The sequence below is a fragment of the Lissotriton helveticus genome, chromosome 2_2 (assembly GCF_964261635.1).
Source record: "Lissotriton helveticus chromosome 2_2, aLisHel1.1, whole genome shotgun sequence".
Lineage (NCBI taxonomy): Eukaryota > Metazoa > Chordata > Amphibia > Caudata > Salamandridae > Lissotriton > Lissotriton helveticus.
Window position 1 is genome coordinate 525448803 of NC_136060.1, and position 19329 is coordinate 525468131.

At 47.1% G+C, this 19329-nt stretch overlaps 1 protein-coding gene across 1 annotated transcript in view; it reads left to right on the forward strand.

The window, feature by feature from the left end:
• The first annotated feature begins 449 nt into the window (after positions 1 to 449).
• The window catches only part of LOC144821703 (uncharacterized), a 129172-nt gene continuing 110292 nt past the window's right edge, over positions 450 to 19329 (forward strand). The window contains exons 1-2 of the mRNA XM_078678920.1: positions 450 to 735; positions 4106 to 4459. Coding sequence (XP_078535046.1) covers positions 666 to 735; positions 4106 to 4459 — 424 coding nt within the window. The 5' untranslated portion in view covers positions 450 to 665. The remainder of the gene's footprint in view (positions 736 to 4105; positions 4460 to 19329) is intronic.

Consider the following 19329-nt stretch of genomic DNA (forward strand, 5'->3'; position numbering starts at 1 on the left):
CACTGATTTTAGGCAAATCCATCTTTACAAGTCTATGCAGACATGAGCCTGCAACACAATCCATGGGTGGATGGCTAGGAATGGCCGTGAACCAATCGTGGAATGCTTCTTTGAAACAGAGTAACACATGGCAGAACATTGGATAGCATTACTTTTAGTTACTAACCAAAACAAATCACCATTTGCATTGGTTTGTGAAGACCAACCTGGATTTTGCTTCAGGTCTGTGTTAGATGAGTGATGCAAACTCGATGCAAAATCTTTTTGGATCTGGGCTATAGTGTCTCCATGTCCTGTCTGAGATAGCAGGCTTGCAAAGTTAAAAAAAGAACCAAAGGCGTGGGAACTGTTTCCTGCAAGAGAAGAGGAACTGACTATGATGGTGAGATAAGCAGAAGTTTTCTGCAGAAGAGTGACCAACTCTAACCACAGACCCAGGGAGTCACAGCTGGTGAGAGGGCATCCCTGCAGCAGAGGGCTGGAGGAGACTGTCTGGAGAGAGGCCTAGAGCAGGCACTCTCACTGCACACAGGAAAGGATCAGATTGTGAAAGGCCCAGGAGTCCTGTCTCCGCAGACAGGGGAGTGAGGACTCAGGGCGGGATCTCCGCACTCAACTCCTCTTCCAGCTCAAGTGTGAGCTCACCTCGTGGTGTTTGAAAGACAATGGTGATTTCACTGAAGAGCCGGAGGCAGAGTGGACGAGTTCATGGCGGCTGGGGCTGGATCCACACAGGTGAGGCAACTCACAATGAGACTCTATGACCGCTGCCTGTAGTTTCGCAACACACAGGATATTCCCAGGGTAACACATTGTGTCAATTAGAGACAGAGGACACTGACCTCACATTATTACTAATTGCTATGTGGGTAGCTTCAAAATCTATGATTGTGGAAAGCCATGTCTCCCATGAATGCCGTAAGCATGACGTAAGCAGGGAGATAAAAGAGGCAGGCGTGTTTCTGTATTGTTCTTTAATGTGTTCTTTCATTGTTTGTATAATGCACTTAAAAGACCTTGAGAAGTCTTCCAAGAACATAGGTTGGGAATTAAAGAGGTGATGGAGTAACACAGGGTGAGTGTTCCTACAGTTAGTGCACTACTGTTACAAGATGTGTACTATTTGTGTGCACTGTTCTTAATTGTTCTTACTCGTGAACCATTGTTATAAGGTGAGAGTTGTTTACTGTCCATGACCTCCATCCGAAGCCACGTGCCCTGGTATCTGGGAGACATTCATCTCTTTGCATGACCTTCATGAGACCTTGATGCACAAGGAGATGAACTGGGAGAAAGGTGAAGAGTAGGGAGCCTGATGTGTGTACAGAGCCCTCTCCAGAAAAGGACCGCCTCCTGGAACAGTGGTGGGTGGTCTTTGCGACCACCACGCTGCACTGAGGAATCCCCCCATCATCCTAATTTGGCAGGCAGGGACCGCCACCGCACGCCCGGCCATCGTAATGACCCCCTAATATTTTTACAAGCGATATTAAACACTTCTATATTTTTTTTAAATCGATATTTCTTACCTAAAGTCAATATTCTTGACCACTAGGATTTTTCTGTTGATATTCCTGACCCACGATATTTTTACCACAATATTTGTGCAATTCGATATTTCTTCCTCAATATTCTTTCTCTGCACTATAACTGCCCTATTGAACTTACACTCTCTCCCATAGTCAACAGATTCTTGAAACTCTTAGCCAGCACTCTGGCTATAACTTCACCACATATTTTATAAGATTCACCAGAGAAACCCTCTGCCTCTGTCTATTGGTCCTTAACCTGTTGGCTGCTGCAGTCGGCCAACGGTCGTCGCATGCACTACCTTGGTTGGCCGACGCTGCCCCACCTGTTTTTCGAACGTTCAGCACTGGAGCTGAACTATCGACGCAGCCAACGGGTTAATAGCCTCCTTAATTCCTCTTCGGTGAGCTTCGCCTAGATACCCTCATCGGGGACAAGAAGTGCTTTACAAATCTACTGATTGATTAATTGATTGATTGATTTATCTCCCAAGCACCCCCTATCTCTTGCCCAACCTTCAGAATTCTTACTTTTGAAGGTATTCCGGAATGTGAGTCGAGCCTTGTTATGATCTCTCTGACGAGTAAAGGGCCTGGTGGGAATGGAGAATCCCCCTTGTTCTCTTGTGTAGCTAGTATTTCTCACCTTTGTGTCTTGAAAGTGTGTATTGCCATCTCCCTCATCTTCAGCTGTTCTGCTAAGAACCGTCCTTCCTTCTCCTCCTCTTGTGTGAAGATCTTTTCATTGCAAGGTCCTAAATTACAGAATTCACTTCCTTGTAACATACAAAGCTCAAGCGAGCAGTGGATGTCCTTCTTTCGGTTGTTTCTGCTGAGATTCTCACAGGAAGGGATTGAAAGTATTTGGACTGAACTCTACAAGCTATGAGAATCCATGGATCAATAACATTTGGTGATAAACTCTCTACTGAAGACAGGTTAGTAGCAGTCATACTCAAGCTAGCCTCAGAACCACACTCATCAAAAGGGGTTGGCCACACTGTGATAGGCATTGTTCCTGTCCAATAGGCAACCAGCCTGCGTAACAGGCATGTCCCTCCTCCAATGGGAAGTACAAACTGTGGGTGGGCCGAGATATGAGTTACTGTTCTATGTTCTTCACTTCTCCTTAAGTAACTAAGCTTGGATGGTCATGAAAGGTGACACAAGGGCAACGCAAAATCAATAGTAAGACTTGCAAAGCCTGACACAAGGGCAACGCAAAGTCAATAGTAAGACTTGCAAAGCCACGCAAGGGAGATTTGTGCCACATCACACAGCTTTGTAAAGAAATGCAACACAATGTAGTTATGGGTGGAGTGTTGCCATGCGTCCACCCATGGATGATGGCATATTCGCTTATTTACAACGACAAGTAAACCAGGGAATGTGTGAACATTGGAATATATTGAGGAGAAGCATCTTTATTTTCCGTCATTATTTTATCTTTTCACAGGAACTGCATTTTGCAGCGCACATAGAAAGAGAAAATGTCTTGATGCCTAGTGTACACCATGGGGCCTGCGATGGCGCTAGGCAGCACACCGTGCACCAGTGCATGGGGAGAGCAGGAATGCTTCATATCTTTGTAAATAGTGCGTAGTTCTGCTCCCTCCCTTTCACGCAGCGCAGAAGTGTTGCTTGCCGCCTGACAGTGCGTGAAAGTTTAGTAAATGTGTCCTACATGTGGTGAGAACCTACCGGCAGGTCACACTGTTTCAGAGACCCTCAGATCTCCAAATCCACAGGTTTATTGATCTAGTCCAGTGAGGTGGCTTCGAGGAGGGAATTGATGAGATGCAGACCCCTGTTATTGCCAATATCGGCCATCAGGGCTGGTGGGGAAGTGACGCATCTTTCATAGAAGGTGTGGCCACCTCAGTGACCCTACAGTTCACTTGAGAGTCACCCCCTTGAGTCTGTCCAGAAGTAAAGGTTGATGAGCTAAACTCCTGAAGCCTTTTTAACCCCTTGCCTGCTTCTGTCGGCCGTTGGCCGTCGGTAGCAGTACCTCGCTAGTGCTGCCATCGGCCAAAGCGGCCCCGCCCATTTTGCGGAAGTGCCGCACTGCCGCAAAATCACGGCCGCAGGAAAGGTGTTAATGGACATTAGTGGTCTCGGGGTCAGTGATGCTGCCAAGGTTTGTGGAGACTGGTCAAGGTTACTGAGTTAACAGCGAGTAGGCTGAAGAGATAAGACCCTTGTTTAGAACACACTCTCTGTGGGAGCAGGACATAGGCTGAGTTTTTCGGGAGCTTGATTAAACTGTTGTTTAGATTTTGTATGATACGTTAACCCGGGAATAGGATTATGGTATTAACTGTGGGGATTATTATGTATATTTTATCAGGTCGTTTTTCTCGAATGAGTTGGGATAATTGCGTATTTATTAAAAATAAATTATATAGGACTTCAAGTGTAGAAGTTGTAGCTCTGCGCTGATATTGTAATACTTTTGTGTAATCCGTTCATCTAGTTACAGTTGACTTTGTCTCTCAGCACCCACTGGTGTCTGTTGTTTTTGGGGTTCAGCCGCAGCGCCTCTAATGTTGTTTCTCTTCTGTGTTTTCTTTCAGCCTGGGTGACGTCAGTCTGGGTGACGTCATTGTTCCAGTGCACAGCGGCGCAGCTGTCAATCACTCCAGATGTGGTGACCGCGGCAGTGGGAGACAACATCACCCTGTCTGTGCGGTACGTGGGACGTTTAGGATATGTTATCTGGTCCAGGAGCGGATATGGCGTTATCCTCGATCTCTTTGGCAACACCACTCCTTTCTATGGCCCTCAATCCACCGGCCGAGAGTCACTGCTCCCGGACGGGTCTCTGTGGATCACAGATGTGCAGACAAATCACACCGGAAACTACACCGTGGAAATGAGCGTGTCCCCGGGAGAGATACAGAAGGCCACAGCACAGCTCAGAGTGCACGGTAAGGTTGGTCACACCTGTCCTGTCAGTGCCACCTGCACACATTTGTCTTACTCCAGGAGCTCGGGGTCTTGTGTGATCCTCGGACAGTTGTCTCACTCCAGGAGCTCGGGGTCTTGTGTGACCCTCGGACACTTGTCTTACACTAGGAGCTCGGGTCTTGTGTCATCCTCAGACACTTGTCTTACTCCAGGAGCTCGGGGTCTTGTGTGACCCTCGGACACTTGCACTTCTCAGTCAGTGCTGATTGTGAGCCCGGGGGATGGGGTGGATACATGAGGCTACAGCACAGCTCAGAGTGCACAGTAAGGTCGGTCACACCTGTCCTGTCAGTGCCACCTGCACACATTTGTCTTACTCCAGGAGCTCGGGGTCTTGTGTGACCCTCGGACACTTGTCTTACTCCAGGAGCTTGGGGTCTTGAGTGACCCTCAGACACTTGTACTCCAGGAGCTCGGGGTCTTGTGTGACCCTCGGACACTTGTCTTACTCCATGAGCTCGGGGTCTTGTGTGACCCACGGACACTTGTCTTACTCCAGGAGCTCTGGGTCTTGTGTGTGACCCACGGACACTTGTCTTACTCCATGAGCTCAGGGTCTTGTGTGACCCTTGGGCACTTGTCTTACTCCAGGAGCGCGGGGTCTTGTGTGACCCTCGGACACTTGCACTGCTCAGATTGCGGTGATTGTGAGCAGGGCAGGTCCTAGGGCGGTGTGGTTGGTGCCTCCGCACCAGGCACTGACCTTTGGGGTGGGGGCGGATGGGCCTGTGTGTTTTCAAGTACATTATGGCTTTAAAAGCACCTGTTGGGCGTCCCTGGCCTCCAGCAATTTAACGGCAACCATAAAAGTGTCCAGACAACTCCGGTGACTGACGGGCATGCTGCAGGGATCAGTATTTTCTCTGGTTCAAGTTTTGACTCCTCAGAAAGTAGCACAGAGTGTCAATGTGCCTGCTGCAAAGCACGTGTACCCTACAGATCACAAAGAGCATATAATGGAAACAGGTCTGTGCTGTTTCTGCTTCTGTCTGTCAGAGAGCCTCTTTTGTTACTTGCAGTTTATACATTTAAATCCTACTAAAGAACAGTGAGCTAATAACTGTCGTCAAAGAGCTGCGTGCAAACTGCAAGGTATAGTTTAGAGTATTATGACCCCTCACACCCCCCAGTCTTTCCTAATAATCCTAATGTTGTAAAAAGGGTTCTATTGGGTAGAAATCAATTCTTATTATTAAAGAGAACCCCCAACCATGGTGTTACATTTAAAAATTCTCAGTGTGTGCTTCTCCAGATCAATAACACTTAAACTATAATCTCTACTAGTAGAGATGACTTGTGAATCCTACAACTTGTAGTCCTCTGTCTTATGTAGCATTTCCCATACACTGATTTACACACGTATTATTGATTGTCTCTGTGTAATGTGTGTGTATTGTAAAGTTCTCCAACACCCTACGCTTGTGTGACTGGTGCTATAAACAAAATAAATGCATCTGAGAGAGAGGGTGGTTACGGAAGGATGTAAGATGTTACCACGCGATCAAAATGATCGGGGTACATCACAACGCAGCTTTTACAACGCAAGTTGTTACCACAAATTGCGCTGTAGGGTGCTGGACTTAGGAATAGTATGATTTACTATTCCAACTCCAGCCTACGTACAGTAGGGAAGGTGTTGGAAGAGTAAATCACACTTGGGCATATTACCAACAACTAGCGATAATTATCGCTATGTTGACTTAGCGGCTATAATTTTATCGCCGTGTAGCGACGATTTGTATCGCTTAGGAGCCTTGATATTATCAAGGTTTATCTCTTAGCGATAAAAATCGGCCGAAATGCATGAATATCACTGAAAAGTCAGCGATATTCATGCATTACCGAGCAAATGCTCTTAGCCATGTTATCCACCTACCATTGGATAACATGGCTAAGAACTGCTCAGGGGCAGGTGTTAGCTTTTGGAGATATTCGCACTTAGCGCGAATATCTCCAAAAGTTGGTAATAGGAGATAGCGATGTTAGTGACTGTTTCCAGTCGCTAACATCTTGGCACGCCTACTTTGCATGTCATTAGTGATAAATTTCTCTGACATGCAAAGCGGGGCCCAAGATGGTCGCTATCTCCTACTAGCTGTGGCTAACTGGTGTTAGCGACAGCTAGGTAATAGGGATATAATTTTCTCTCCCCTTTCTTGGGTTTTAAAGCCAAAAAAGTGGAGATAAATCCCTTGATAATATGCCCCACTATTCCTTAGTCTAGAGCACCCTCCACTGCAAGTCGTGGCAACGACTTGCGTTGTAAAAGCTGCGTTGTGAATGTATTGCGGTGTTTTGACCGCGCAGTAAAGGTTGTTTCCCGTTACGGAGGCATGTGGAGCACTGTTAAAGAGTGGTAGTGAGGGAATCTATGGAGAAGGAGGTCATTGGAGTGGGCGCCAACAAACATTGTCGCACGGGACGCCACAAGCATTAAAGCCGGCCCTGATTGTGAGCCCAGAGGCGGGTACACAGTACTTTCAGGGCTGCAGGCCTCTTGTACCCCAAGGAGCTTATAGCGCATAGGCGACCAAGGTGGCCTTTTAAAGACATTGTTCCAGTCTGGGAGCATGAGGGAGAGCCAGAGGGGTGTAAAGATAATCTTACAGGGGGCTTATCACCCCTTCCATAAGGAGGGACGCACCATGGGTTCTGTATTACACGCTTCCAATAACATTCCTTAAAGATCATAAGCATTAAAGGCAGTTGTGCTCGGCTTTGGGTTAACCAGAAATATATAATGAAGTAAGTAGAATATTGTGCATTTCCAAGAGTGTTCTACAAACCTTGACAACATTTAAAACATACTTAATGTAGGAGTTTTGGGTCATTTCATCTAAGTAAATGAAAAAGAATTATTGGTAAATTTGGATTTTCAGATAATTTTTTCAGTTTTATGTAGGGCACTCCTGGCCAAAGGGCATTGTTGTGTTTTCCATCAGCACCAGATTACATTGCAATTTATTTAAGGATGGAAGTTTTACAGAGTTCCCAGAGTCACAGGATGTCGAGGTAAGGCTGGGGCTTGAACCTGTTTCTCCACTTCCGAGGTCGGCAACTCTGGGGTTCGCACCAGGCTGTCTCCCATTTACTTAGAAGAAATAAAAGACTTGGCCCATGCAGGATGTGTTTCAGGGTCGTCTCTATATTCCGACTGATCATAATATCTGTTTAATGTTTGTGAGTGGCCTCGAAGCTCCACCCCAGAGACCTCCTGGTTGGAGCTGGTACCCGTCAGGGACCACCAGAGGTTCTGCTGAGTCCTGCCAGGACTTGAAGATGACAGGCAGAGGCCACCGGGGCCAGCATTTCACTGTCACTGCCTGTGGCCATGTAGACCTCTCCGAGGCTCCGTGTTGTGTGAGAAGAGAGGAGGTGTGATACATGTAAACATTGGCAAAAGGGTTGGTTTGCCACAGCCCAGTGGCTTTGAATAGCCAATGAGGATGGAGCAAAGTCTAATGTGTGACAAGCAGTCTGACCCAGTGATTGACAGGCCAGAGCCTCTCTTACAGTTGCATCAGCATCTTTGTGTGTCTGCAGGAACCAACACAACCTAAATTGAGGCACATCATAGGAATTGTGTAGGAAGCAGAGACGTATTTGAATTAAATAACACATTTAGCGTTAGTTCCTTCAATGTTACATAAACCCCGCATTGTAACATGGAACGACCTGCACTAAAAATTGAAAGTTACTGTTACAGGGAATTGGTTTGTGTGCATTCAATCAGGAATTTATATAGCATGGCTACTCACCCGTAAGGGTCTCAAGGCGCTGAGGAGGGAGGGGAGGCTGTTGATCCATCTGGGCATGGAAGGTTAATCAAAGAGCCAGGTTTTGAGATCCTTCCTGAATATGGCCAGCGAGAGTGATTGACCGAGGTGGAGGTACAGTGTTCCAGGTCTTGGTGGTGAGGTAGGAGAAGGATCTTACTCCGGGACTGGCCTTGTGGATCCGTGGGATGGATGCCAGGGCAAGTTGGGCGGAGCGAAGCTGTCTGGCGGGTGCCTGGAAAGATAGATGGTGGTTTAGAAATGCTGGTCCTGCGTCATGGAGAGTGTTGTAGGCATGTGTGAGGATTGAAGGTGATTCTATTAATGACTGGGAGCCAGTGGAGTCTGGTTGCGGCATTTTGGATGTTCTGAAGTTTCCTGGTCTGTTTCTGGGTGATGCCGTAGTCTAGTCTGCTAGTCTGCTGGTGATCCATCTGAATGTATTCGGAGTAGGCGAAGCGTGTGGAAAGAGGATGAGGATATGGTGTTGATCTGGTGGTTCATTGAGAGTAAGGAGTCCAGTATGATGCTGAGGTTGTGTGCATGGTCCATGGTGGTGGGACGGGGGTTACCAGAACGGCGGGCTTGGTTTCCGGCCTGGGTGCAGTATGGAAACGGCGTCCTTACTACCACTGAAGAGCTGAAAAGGGTCCTTGACCAAGGTGGATCAGCTGCAGTCATTTTGCTGGACTTGAGTGAAGAATGCAGCACACATTGAAAGAGGAAAAATGAGGAATAATACAAGTATTTCTCCTCGTTGCACCACTCCTCGGAGGCGTAGCATTCTGGTGCATTACCGGGATCACAACACTTTGTAGATCTGGGACTGTGTCAGGTTTATAGATGCTGCATGGGAACACCCACAGCAACACCCATGGAACGCCCTTTTCACGCAGAGTAATGTGTGAAAGTGACCCATATTTCCAAGGCCGTGAAAAGTCACTGTGTTGCTGGAGAGTCAGAAAAAAGTGACACACCGGCGGCACAATGGCCTTATAAATGAGGCCCTCAGGGCACATATAGCAACATCACAAAATAAAATGATGGACGGAGAGTTGAAACTTTCAAACACTCACCCCAGTCACAGATCCGAGTTAAATCAATTGTTATTGCTCCTCTAAGTCAGGGCGCAGGATGACCCCTTAGAATTACCCTTGCTCACCCTCTAGGTGCGTGGCGTGAGCAGCCAAGGCTAATCTTCAGGTGTTTGTCTGGTTAAGCATTTGTAGGAACACACAGTAAATACATCAATCCCCCCACAAATGGACACCAGGCGGTATTTCTATCAAAATACATTCTTTATGTAAAAATATATATAGTTATGCAGTTCAAATTATCACAAGACCTTTTTATAACGTTTTTTAAGCTTGGGCCACAAGATATCAGATATTGGCAAGTGTTCTTTTTGGTTACTAGTTACTTATTAGTAGTCCTTGTAACTAACTGAAGTCTTCTGATGATTTAGGTAGATTTTCAACCCCTTTGGTGCCTCTTGCACCAGTTGTACGCTTCATATCGCTTTGGTGCGCTTAGAACAAGTGAAATCCGGACACCCCTTCCGATGCTCACGCCTCCCGCGTGAGCCGGTGTACGCGGCGTACCGCTTCCAACAACGAGGCGTACAGGGCTGTCTCTAGGTCACGCACCAGCTTCGATAGGATACTTCAGCGTACCTGGTTATTGTGCGCCACCAGTGTCAAATGTGCTTCGAGTATCAAATGCGCTTCAGTTTGCGAAGGGCGCTTCGAGTCGCAAGTGCGCTTCAGTTTGGCAAGGCGCTTCGAATGGACAAGGTGAAGCATACAGCTTTAACTACGATCCTCAGCATAGGGTTTCTCTAAAACCAGCAGAAGCACACAGTTTAGCACTACAGGGAAATGAAACGTTGCAGGCCCCGAGCCCGGTGTGTGCAAGTTCGTGCTTAGACGCACTGACACCGCAAGTTGGCAGCGGTCCCTCGATGCAGGGGGACGGGTCAGGCTCTTGGCGCGCTTTGTAGCGCAGACGTCCCTTGGAGTCTGGAGAGTGGCATGATGCTTCCGAAGGCACGGCGCGGCACGTAGGCCTCCAGTACGGTCCGTACTGGGGGCGGATTCCTTTCGTTGTGCAGCGCGGCTTCTCCACAGGTCAGTGGGCAGAGCGGGGCAGCCGGGTGCGTTCGCAACGCACGGGCGGGCGTCCAGGCTACAGAGGTGCGCTCAGGAGACCAGGATTCCGGCGGGAGGGGGCAGAAAAGAACTCCAGTAGCGAACAGTGGCAGAGGAGCAGGCGGCCTGACCCGAGGGCAGAGAGTGCCTCTGGGTAGAGCGAGGCTCTCAACGGGTGAAAGGGCAGGCAAGCTCCCAAGACACAATTCTAGGAGGGGCGAGGGGGGCGCAGTCTTGCCTCCGGCGGGAGGAAACACACGGCTCAATTGCAGATGAGCCAAGGCACAGAAAACCCACTAGTCCTGGGGTACAGTTCAGGGGCCAAGCTCAATCAAGCCCTTGGAGAAAGTTTCAGCACAAGTCAGCAAAGTCCTCTTTAGGTCTTCTCCTCTCCTTCCTCAGCAAGGCAGACAGCAGGCCAGTCCTTCCAGCTTCTTCTTAGTCCTTCTAGTTGGGCAGAGGTTCGTTGTGGGAAACAGAATCTAGTTTGTTGGGAGCAGGGCTCCTACTTTTATACAGCTTTTCTTTTGTTCTGACAGGCCAGGGGGGCCTCTGCATAACTTCTTTCAGTCCTGGAGCACTATGATGGGGAAACTTGGGTTTCTCCTTTCAGGGAGCAGGGATGGCACATCAGACGCTCCACAGGAGGTGGAGCCAGCATTGTGTGGACAGGGGCAGCCAGGAGTACTTTGTTGAGGGCTTCCCCCTTCCTGGGCCAGGTGTCGGGCTGAGTCATCAGTCGCTCCCCAGGAGGTGGAGCCAGCATTGTGGTGGCAGAGCACAGCCCTATTCAGAGTCCAGGGGCACTCCCACCTCCCACCAAGGTGTAATCCTTGCATTCACCACCTGTCATCCCCCAGCCCTGTCACTCACACAACCTAGACAGCAGATACACATCCTAGCAGAGGCGGGCTGAAATGGTTAGGCAAGCAAATGCTAGTTTTCTAAAAGTAGCATTTGCAAACACAGGATATTAAAATAAACTTTATTAAAATAAGTATTTTATTATTCTGAGTTCAGGCATACTAAACTTGACCTTCTACCCTGTTCCCTGAGCCGGCTGGGATTATAGAGTGTAATAATTCCAGCAGCCCATCTTGGCCTAAGAGAACAGGTAAACTGTATATGGCCTGGTGCCAAAAGGCCACCAGGACTCCAAACACGCACAATGAAATAAATGCTCCTTTTAAACAAACTGCGATGTATTTTATCTCATATGTTTCATAAACCAAAGTTCATGTTGTTACAATCATTGTATACTACAAGCATATAAATTTCATCAGTAAATCAGAACATCAAAGCATCATTAGTTCAATCAATGAAACTGCAAAACATAATCAAAACACAACAAAAACACCCAATGCATTTCGGGGCCCTGCCCCTTCGTCAGGGGTCTGTATAAGAAAAGAGAAAAGAAAAAGGAAAGGAAACCGTATTACTTTTGTTGCCAAGGGGGACAAATATATGTACACTAAGACTTGCGTTTTTTATATCTGGCTTACCTAGTAATTGTTATATTGCGCGTTGCCAAAATGTTGACAGGGCGCGTAATCCTCTTTTTTGACGTTCTATGGGAAAACGAGTGGAATTATGTGTTTATGAATGGTTAAATGACAGTCAATGAAGTGTCATACCTCGAGTAAATTGAAAAGCTCACCTGAGTATAGAAAACTATGTCCAATCTGAAAAACGCAAATGGGCATCTATAAGTGTGTTTGTCAAAAATACTAAACGGAGATAACATAAAATAAAGCAAGAAAAGCGTGCAGTTACCTGTGGGGTGTGTATGCGTTCTAACCCCCAGACAATCAATCTTGTCACCAGGGTTGCCTACAAAGCAATGTGCGAGGGTGTAGTAAGACATTCCCCGGTATTATATTGTTGCAATTTTTGCAATTATAACAGCGAGTGGTTCCTTTATACACTTCAGATTGTTGGATGGTATCCATATGGTGACTTGGTTTATTGAGCAGTTCTTTGAGATTCTGGGCTCTCTTAAATGCAAACAAGGGTCTTTCGCTGAATAAGTTGCCAAGCGGACGTGTGTACTTCATATTACAAAGCGGGACCGGCAATACTACTCTCCCCGCAGGTAAGCGGATGTGCCTGCTTAAAGCGGCAAGAATGGCAGTTAATTTTTGGCGATATATTTAGTTCCAATATTTTGATTCTATTGCTTTGTAGGCAACCCTGGTGACAAGATTGATTGTCTGGGGGTTAGAACGCATACACACCCCACAGGTAACTGCACGCTTTTCTTGCTTTATTTTATGTTATCTCCGTTTAGTATTTTTGACAAACACACTTATAGATGCCCATTTGCGTTTTTCAGATTGGACATAGTTTTCTATACTCAGGTGAGCTTTTCAATTTACTCGAGGTATGACACTTCATTGACTGTCATTTAACCATTCATAAACACATAATTCCACTCGTTTTCCCATAGAACGTCAAAAAAGAGGATTACGCGCCCTGTCAACATTTTGGCAACGCGCAATATAACAATTACTAGGTAAGCCAGATATAAAAACCGCAAGTCTTAGTGTACATATATTTGTCCCCCTTGGCAACAAAAGTAATACGGTTTCCTTTCCTTTTTCTTTTCTCTTTTCTTATACAGACCCCTGACGAAGGGGCAGGGCCCCGAAATGCATTGGGTGTTTTTGTTATGTTTTGATTATGTTTTGCAGTTTCATTGATTGAACTAATGATGCTTTGATGTTCTGATTTACTGATGAAATTTATATGCTTGTAGTATACAATGATTGTAACAACATGAACTTTGGTTTATGAAACATATGAGATAAAATACATCGCAGTTTGTTTAAAAGGAGCATTTATTTCATTGTGCGTGTTTGGAGTCCTGGTGGCCTTTTGGCACCAGGCCATATACAGTTTATATTCACAGTGTGCAGGCACTAATCCCGACACAGCACATACATTGGTTTAAATTTGCACTAAGTTGGAATATTCGAGTGCAGCCCCCTTTCATACATTATTCTAAGAGAACAGGTAGCCTTACAATAGTGAAAAACGAAATTGGCTGTAATTCACTATTAGGACATGCCACACACATCAGGGCTTGTCCTACCTTATACTTACAATGCACCCTGCCCATGGGCCTACCTTAGGGGTGACCCATATGAAGTTAAGGGAAGGTTTAGAGGCTGGCAAGTGTGTGCACTTGCCCAGCCAACATGACAGTACCAGCCTGCACACAGGTCCTGCAATGGCAGACCTAGACACATTTTAAAGGGCTGTTTCTGTGGGTGGCGCAACCAGCGCTGCAGGCCCACTAGCAGCATTTGTATCTACAAGCCCTAGCACTCCTGGTGCACTTTACTGGGGACTGACAGTAAATCCAATGAGCCAATCATGGAAATCAATCACATATACATTTTACATTGGGAGCACTTGCACTGCGGCATGGATTGGCCATGGCGCAGTACCCTGAGCAGCGAACACCCACAAAAACATCTGAGGCACATCAGCAAAAAGTGGAAGGGAGACTCACGCCAAGGTGCCAGGTCTAACAGGTCGAGTCTATGAATATGGAACACTGGGGGCAGGGCCATCAGAATGTCTGGGGCTGAGTTATCATTAAGACAGGTTTCAATAAGGAACAGAGCGTCGAAACTGCCCTCCTCCAAAAGCAGATGAATTTGAATTTTATGTCTGGGGAGCGAGCGACAGTTGATGAGGCCAAGGTTCAGGGAGGGTTTGTCTCATTGGCACTTTGGTCCATCTTAATTACTTTGCCCCCGATATTTATTGTATGTTAGCAGAGCTTGCATACATGCAATCCCTCGACATGCGATTCCAGTAGCCCCCTCTGTCCCTGCATGGTGTCGGAGCCTGTCAAAGTGCTAGAAGCTGTTTCTTGGAGTAATGTATTCTCTGCAATTGGGCAGGGTCCCTGGGCCTGGTCGGGCGCGGATGGGCGCAGACAGGCTTGCCTTTTGGGCACCAGCTTTGCAGCTGACATTTTAAGGTGTCAGAGGTCTGAACACTCGACCGCTGATCTCTGGCACCACACACAACTCTATGGTAGAGAGGGTTAACACTACCTCTCTACCATGCTTCCTAATAATGCTCTATGATTTCCAGGCAATTCGACTATGGCACGGTACTTACTGCTGGTCTCCTCCCAGATAAATGCCACAACACAATAGGTAGGATCCCCCAAAACACAATAAGGCACAAGAATTAAAAATAATAAAAGATTACATTTAAAAATGAGTTTGCAAGGGCACTTACAATGTCTAAGAATGGACTTAAACACTGTAGGGGTACAGGGCTCATGCACCTGTACCCGCACCACTGGTATAGTGCACCCTGCTAGAGGGGTGACTGATCTATGCCATGGCAGTGGATTGTACGCATGACACACGGTGATGTGTGCCATTTTGACTCTTCAATTTGTTCTGCACCAAAACACACAGTCTGCAAAGGCAGTGTGTGAGTTTAAAGGTAATGGGCCTCTAAGGGTGGCGCAATAAGTGCTGCAGTCCTAAGAGTCTTTCCTTGCCACAGTGTCCAGGGTACCTGTGGTACCATTTACCAGGGACTGACCTGTGGACAGAGAGTGCCAATTGTGTTTGGTCTTCAAAGCAGTTTTAGGGAAAGAACATAGGCCCTGGGCACCTGATTGGATGGAGCCCAGGACACACTCACTCAAAGTACATCAGCAGTTCAGCAAAAAGTGGGGGCAACCATGCAGAAAGAAGGCACTTTCTCAAACAACCCCCCAAACAAAAGAGGATGAGACTAACCTTTCCCTAAAGAGTCTTCATTTTCTAAGCTGAAGAACCTGGAAAGTACATCTGCATTGGCAGTCACTGGTCTGTGTTCCTGTAGGGAGAAGGACCACCTCTACAGTTTAGGATTTTCACCTTTCATCTGCATTAGCTTTTTAAATTCAAATTTGTTTTATTGGTTTCTAGAAAAAGCACAGGCAATACATTGCAAAAGGAGGGTTCCACATATAAGTAGCGTACAAGACAGACAAGCTTGTCTTCTCCATAATGCAATCGGTAATCGGGATACATGGACCGAGCCATGAGTATGAGGCAAAAGACACCTGTATGAAGCCTGGTAGGAGAATGCAACTTTAAGAACACAAACCAAAAAAACACTCCCCCCCAGCCTCCCCCTACCCCAACCAGTGTGCCAAATTAATAGAGCAAACATCAAGGCTTCCACAGCTCGTTCATCTTGTCCCTTCATGAGATAGGTGAGGGTCAGTCGGAATCTCTGTGAGGCGCAATAATCAGAGGTATCTAGGGCAGGTAATTTCGTTAAATTCCTTCGAAAGAAGGGACAGTAATGGTAACCAAATCTTGTGGAACGTGTCAGCTGACAGTAAGTGTGGCCTGGATGCGCTCCATTCCCAGTGTAAACCAGATTTTGTGTAGCCATCCTGTGTGAGTGGGCCTAGTGGTTGTTCCCCAGAGTGACAGAATGTGTTGGGATGCAGCTTGCATGGCAATCCCCATTTGACGCCCGCGCATGCATTTCAGGGGGAAGGTGATTGCATTGGGAAGGCCCAGGAGAGTGTAGGCAGGAAACCTCGGGATTTCAGTGTCGAATGTGCTATCTATGTCATCTAATACCACTTTCCAGTAGTCCCTGACTTCTCGGCAATCCCAGAGGAGATGAGTCAGTGTACCTCGCTCCCCGCAGCCCCTCTAGCAAAGTGCGCTCCGAGTCGGGGTTTCCTTTGTTGAGCCGAACGGGGGTGAGGTGCCAATAGATAGTTAGTTTCACCGCCGCTTCTCTACCGGCAGTATTGCGCGTTGTGTGGGAAGCTCTATAGTATATGTAGCGCCATTCCCGGTCCGTCAACGATCTCTTTAGCTCTGCCTCCCAGCGTTTCTGTCCCGCCGTGCGACCTCTCGCGAGTGGGGGTGTGAGCAGCTGATAGAGTTCCGAGATGAGGCGTTTATCCGAGTCTTTTGTCACTAGCCAGCATTCAAAATCCGTCATTCGTCTGCCAACTAATGAGGCATAGTCGGGGTAAGTGAGCCAGTGCCGAAGTAGGAAATATTGGAAAAGTTGGGGTGAGACAACGCCGCACCCCTGAGATAGATCTGAGAGGGGAAGGAAACCTTGTAGATCGAAGAGATGCCCAGCCGACCTGAAGCTAGTGCCACGCCATTGTGAGGGGACAGTGCCTGGCAGGAACTCCGGGTTATCTAGAAGGGGAGTGAGCGGGGAGGGGAAGGTTGTAAGGCCTTTCCTGATGGTGACTGTATCCCAGACGTGCAGGATAGTGCGGGTGATAGGTGATCTCTGGAGGTACCGCGGCCTGTCGCGTCGGCGGAGGAATGGAAACTTCCAGAGGGACGTCTGAGCCATCGCCCTGTCCTGGAACAGCCATCTCTTTTCAGACTCCGGCCTATACCACTCGACGAGGTAGCGGAGCTGTGTTGCTTGAAAATATTGCTGAAGATTGGGGATCCCAAGACCTCCCTCATCAATGCCCCAGTAGGCTAGTTGTCTGTGCAAGCGCGGGCGTTTCCCCCCCAAATGAAGTGCTGAAGGGCACCTTGTAGGGTGGCAATGGCGCCTGCTGGGTGTAATACCTGAATAGTTTGGAAAAAATACAAAATCTTGGGCAGAGCCGACATACTGTCAGGTCCATGTCAGTTTTGGGTTCAAAATTCACTCCAGTACCTGTGTTCAAGACTCGCAATAACCCCTTGCCCCAGTTGTCAATTTGGGGTTGGAGGCAGAGACAGGCCCACGCTAGTAAACGGAGTCTTGGATTTGACATGCTTCCTGATAGTTCCATTGAGGGTTCAGGTGAGCGCTCTAGTTGTTTCTTGTAATCGGCCATTTCGCGCTTTAGCACGTATTATGCTGCGCACTTCAACTGTCATTTCCCTAGCTGTAAGACGTTCCGTATTTAGCTCCCTGTCACTAGAGTATTTTTCCCTGAGTAATTCCTTGTCCTTAGTCCCCTTTTGGTTCCCCCTCGTCTGAGTGTTCCAGTCAGCACAGCAGCGTCTAAGTCAGGAATTTAACCGCTGCGGCTCTCAGCCCGAAGCTCCGCTCCTGAGGTTTTCAGTGGAGTTCGGTCGGGAGTTTCCGGCGGGTGTTTTCAATTCCTGTCAGCTCTGCAGTGACGAGGTCAGGTATTTACGGCCGCAGCTCTCACCCGAAGCTCCGCTTTCAGAGGTTTCCTGCGGAGTTCGGTCTGGAGCTTGCCTGTGGAGTCTTTCAATTATATCCGCATTTCCTATTGCTCTGGGTCATTTAATGAAAGCGGATAATCAAACAGGACTCTGCTGCGCTTAGGCAGGAGGCAGCTTTTTTATTTCAGCATTGTAATATTCTGCTTGAGGTCGAAGTAAGCAGAACAGCAGAATTTGAACATTGTCAATTCAGTAATTTAATAAGGCTAGTACTGAACATTTTCGAATATTAAGCCTTAATTCAAGTCAACCGAGTGAAGTCAGTTACTGAGAAACCAAGTTTTCCTGAGGCAGCAGTTTTAGTTGTTTCCAGTGAAGTAATCATATACATCAGAGATCAGAGAACAGTGTTAGTCATCTTATATGGTACCTATTCAGCGCAGGAAGAGCAAGGTCCTTCAGCTGCAGTATATAGGAGTATCCATATATGCATATAGAGTATACTTTTATTTACCACCTATAAAAGACTCAATTTAAAGCAAAAGACTATCAACAGAACTGAATTCTTCAATCTGCAGAAAAAACTTTAAACACAGAAACAGATTGTCATTTAAAGAGAGAAGCTCAAATCCACACAGTCACAGGTATTTAGAGTTAAGGTAGATTAGAGAGTCACTTCCAACTAGAGTTCCTTGAACTGTGGTAATTTTTTGTTAAATGTTACAGGTGTTCTCCAGCTTCCTGAATTCGAGAGGTTGCAGTAGAAGACACCGGTGTGGCAGTCTCTCTTGTTATCCACTTCCCCTTTCCCTTCCATTCCTGGGCTTGGAGTTTTTTGAGTGCAGGGGTGATTGGGAATTTGGAAATACTCAGCTTTGAAGCCTTGGTCATCCGCTCCCACGGAATCAGGAAATTCCGGTACTGCTTCTGACAGATTGAAGTGCCGGAACTTACCTTCTGTCTGAGCGAGATGGCTGAAGGTTTTGACGTCAAGGCGTTGGCTTCTATTTTAGAGGGGTTACAGAAACAATTGAGTGAAACTCGGGAGGAGGTAAGGAAGTCCAATCAGGAAGCAAGTTATTTGCGTCGGAGGATAGATGAGCTTTCTGTGAGTCCTAGTCCTAACTTTGGGAGTATCAAGTCACAAACCTATGCCCCTTCTCCATCGTCCTCTTCAGAGTTAACTACTCAGGTGGTGCATGCCATGTCCCCCACAATTCCGTTGCCCCCCCCGAGAGATTTCAGGGAGATCCCCATAAGGCTCAGATCTTTCTTACACAGTGCTCCTTGCATTTCCTTTGTAAGCCCATTCTGTTCAAGGAGGATCAGTCTAAGGTGGCGTTTGTGCTGTCCTACCTGAGTGGCGATGCTGCAGCATGGTCCTTGCCTCTGGTTTCTTCAAATGATCCGGTTCTGTACAAGTTTGAAGACTTCAAGGCAGAATTTTTGCGCATCTTCGATCGAAGGACAATTTCTCAAACCACGGACAACTAATTATTGGATTTAAAACAAGGAAATAGGGATCTGGTGGCATTCCTGGTGCAATTCAACAAATTGATCGTAGAAACCAGTTGGCCAGAGGCTAAAAGAGCGGCAATTTTTTACAGAGGTTTGAAGGATGAGTTGAAGGATGGATTGGCTCAGATACCAAAGAGGCCCACAGATGTGTCTGAACTAATAGATCTTGTATTGCAAATTGACCAACGGCAATCAGAAAGACTAAATGAACGTCGAAAGGAAGTCAGAATTCTCCCACCTCGATTTGGTCCTG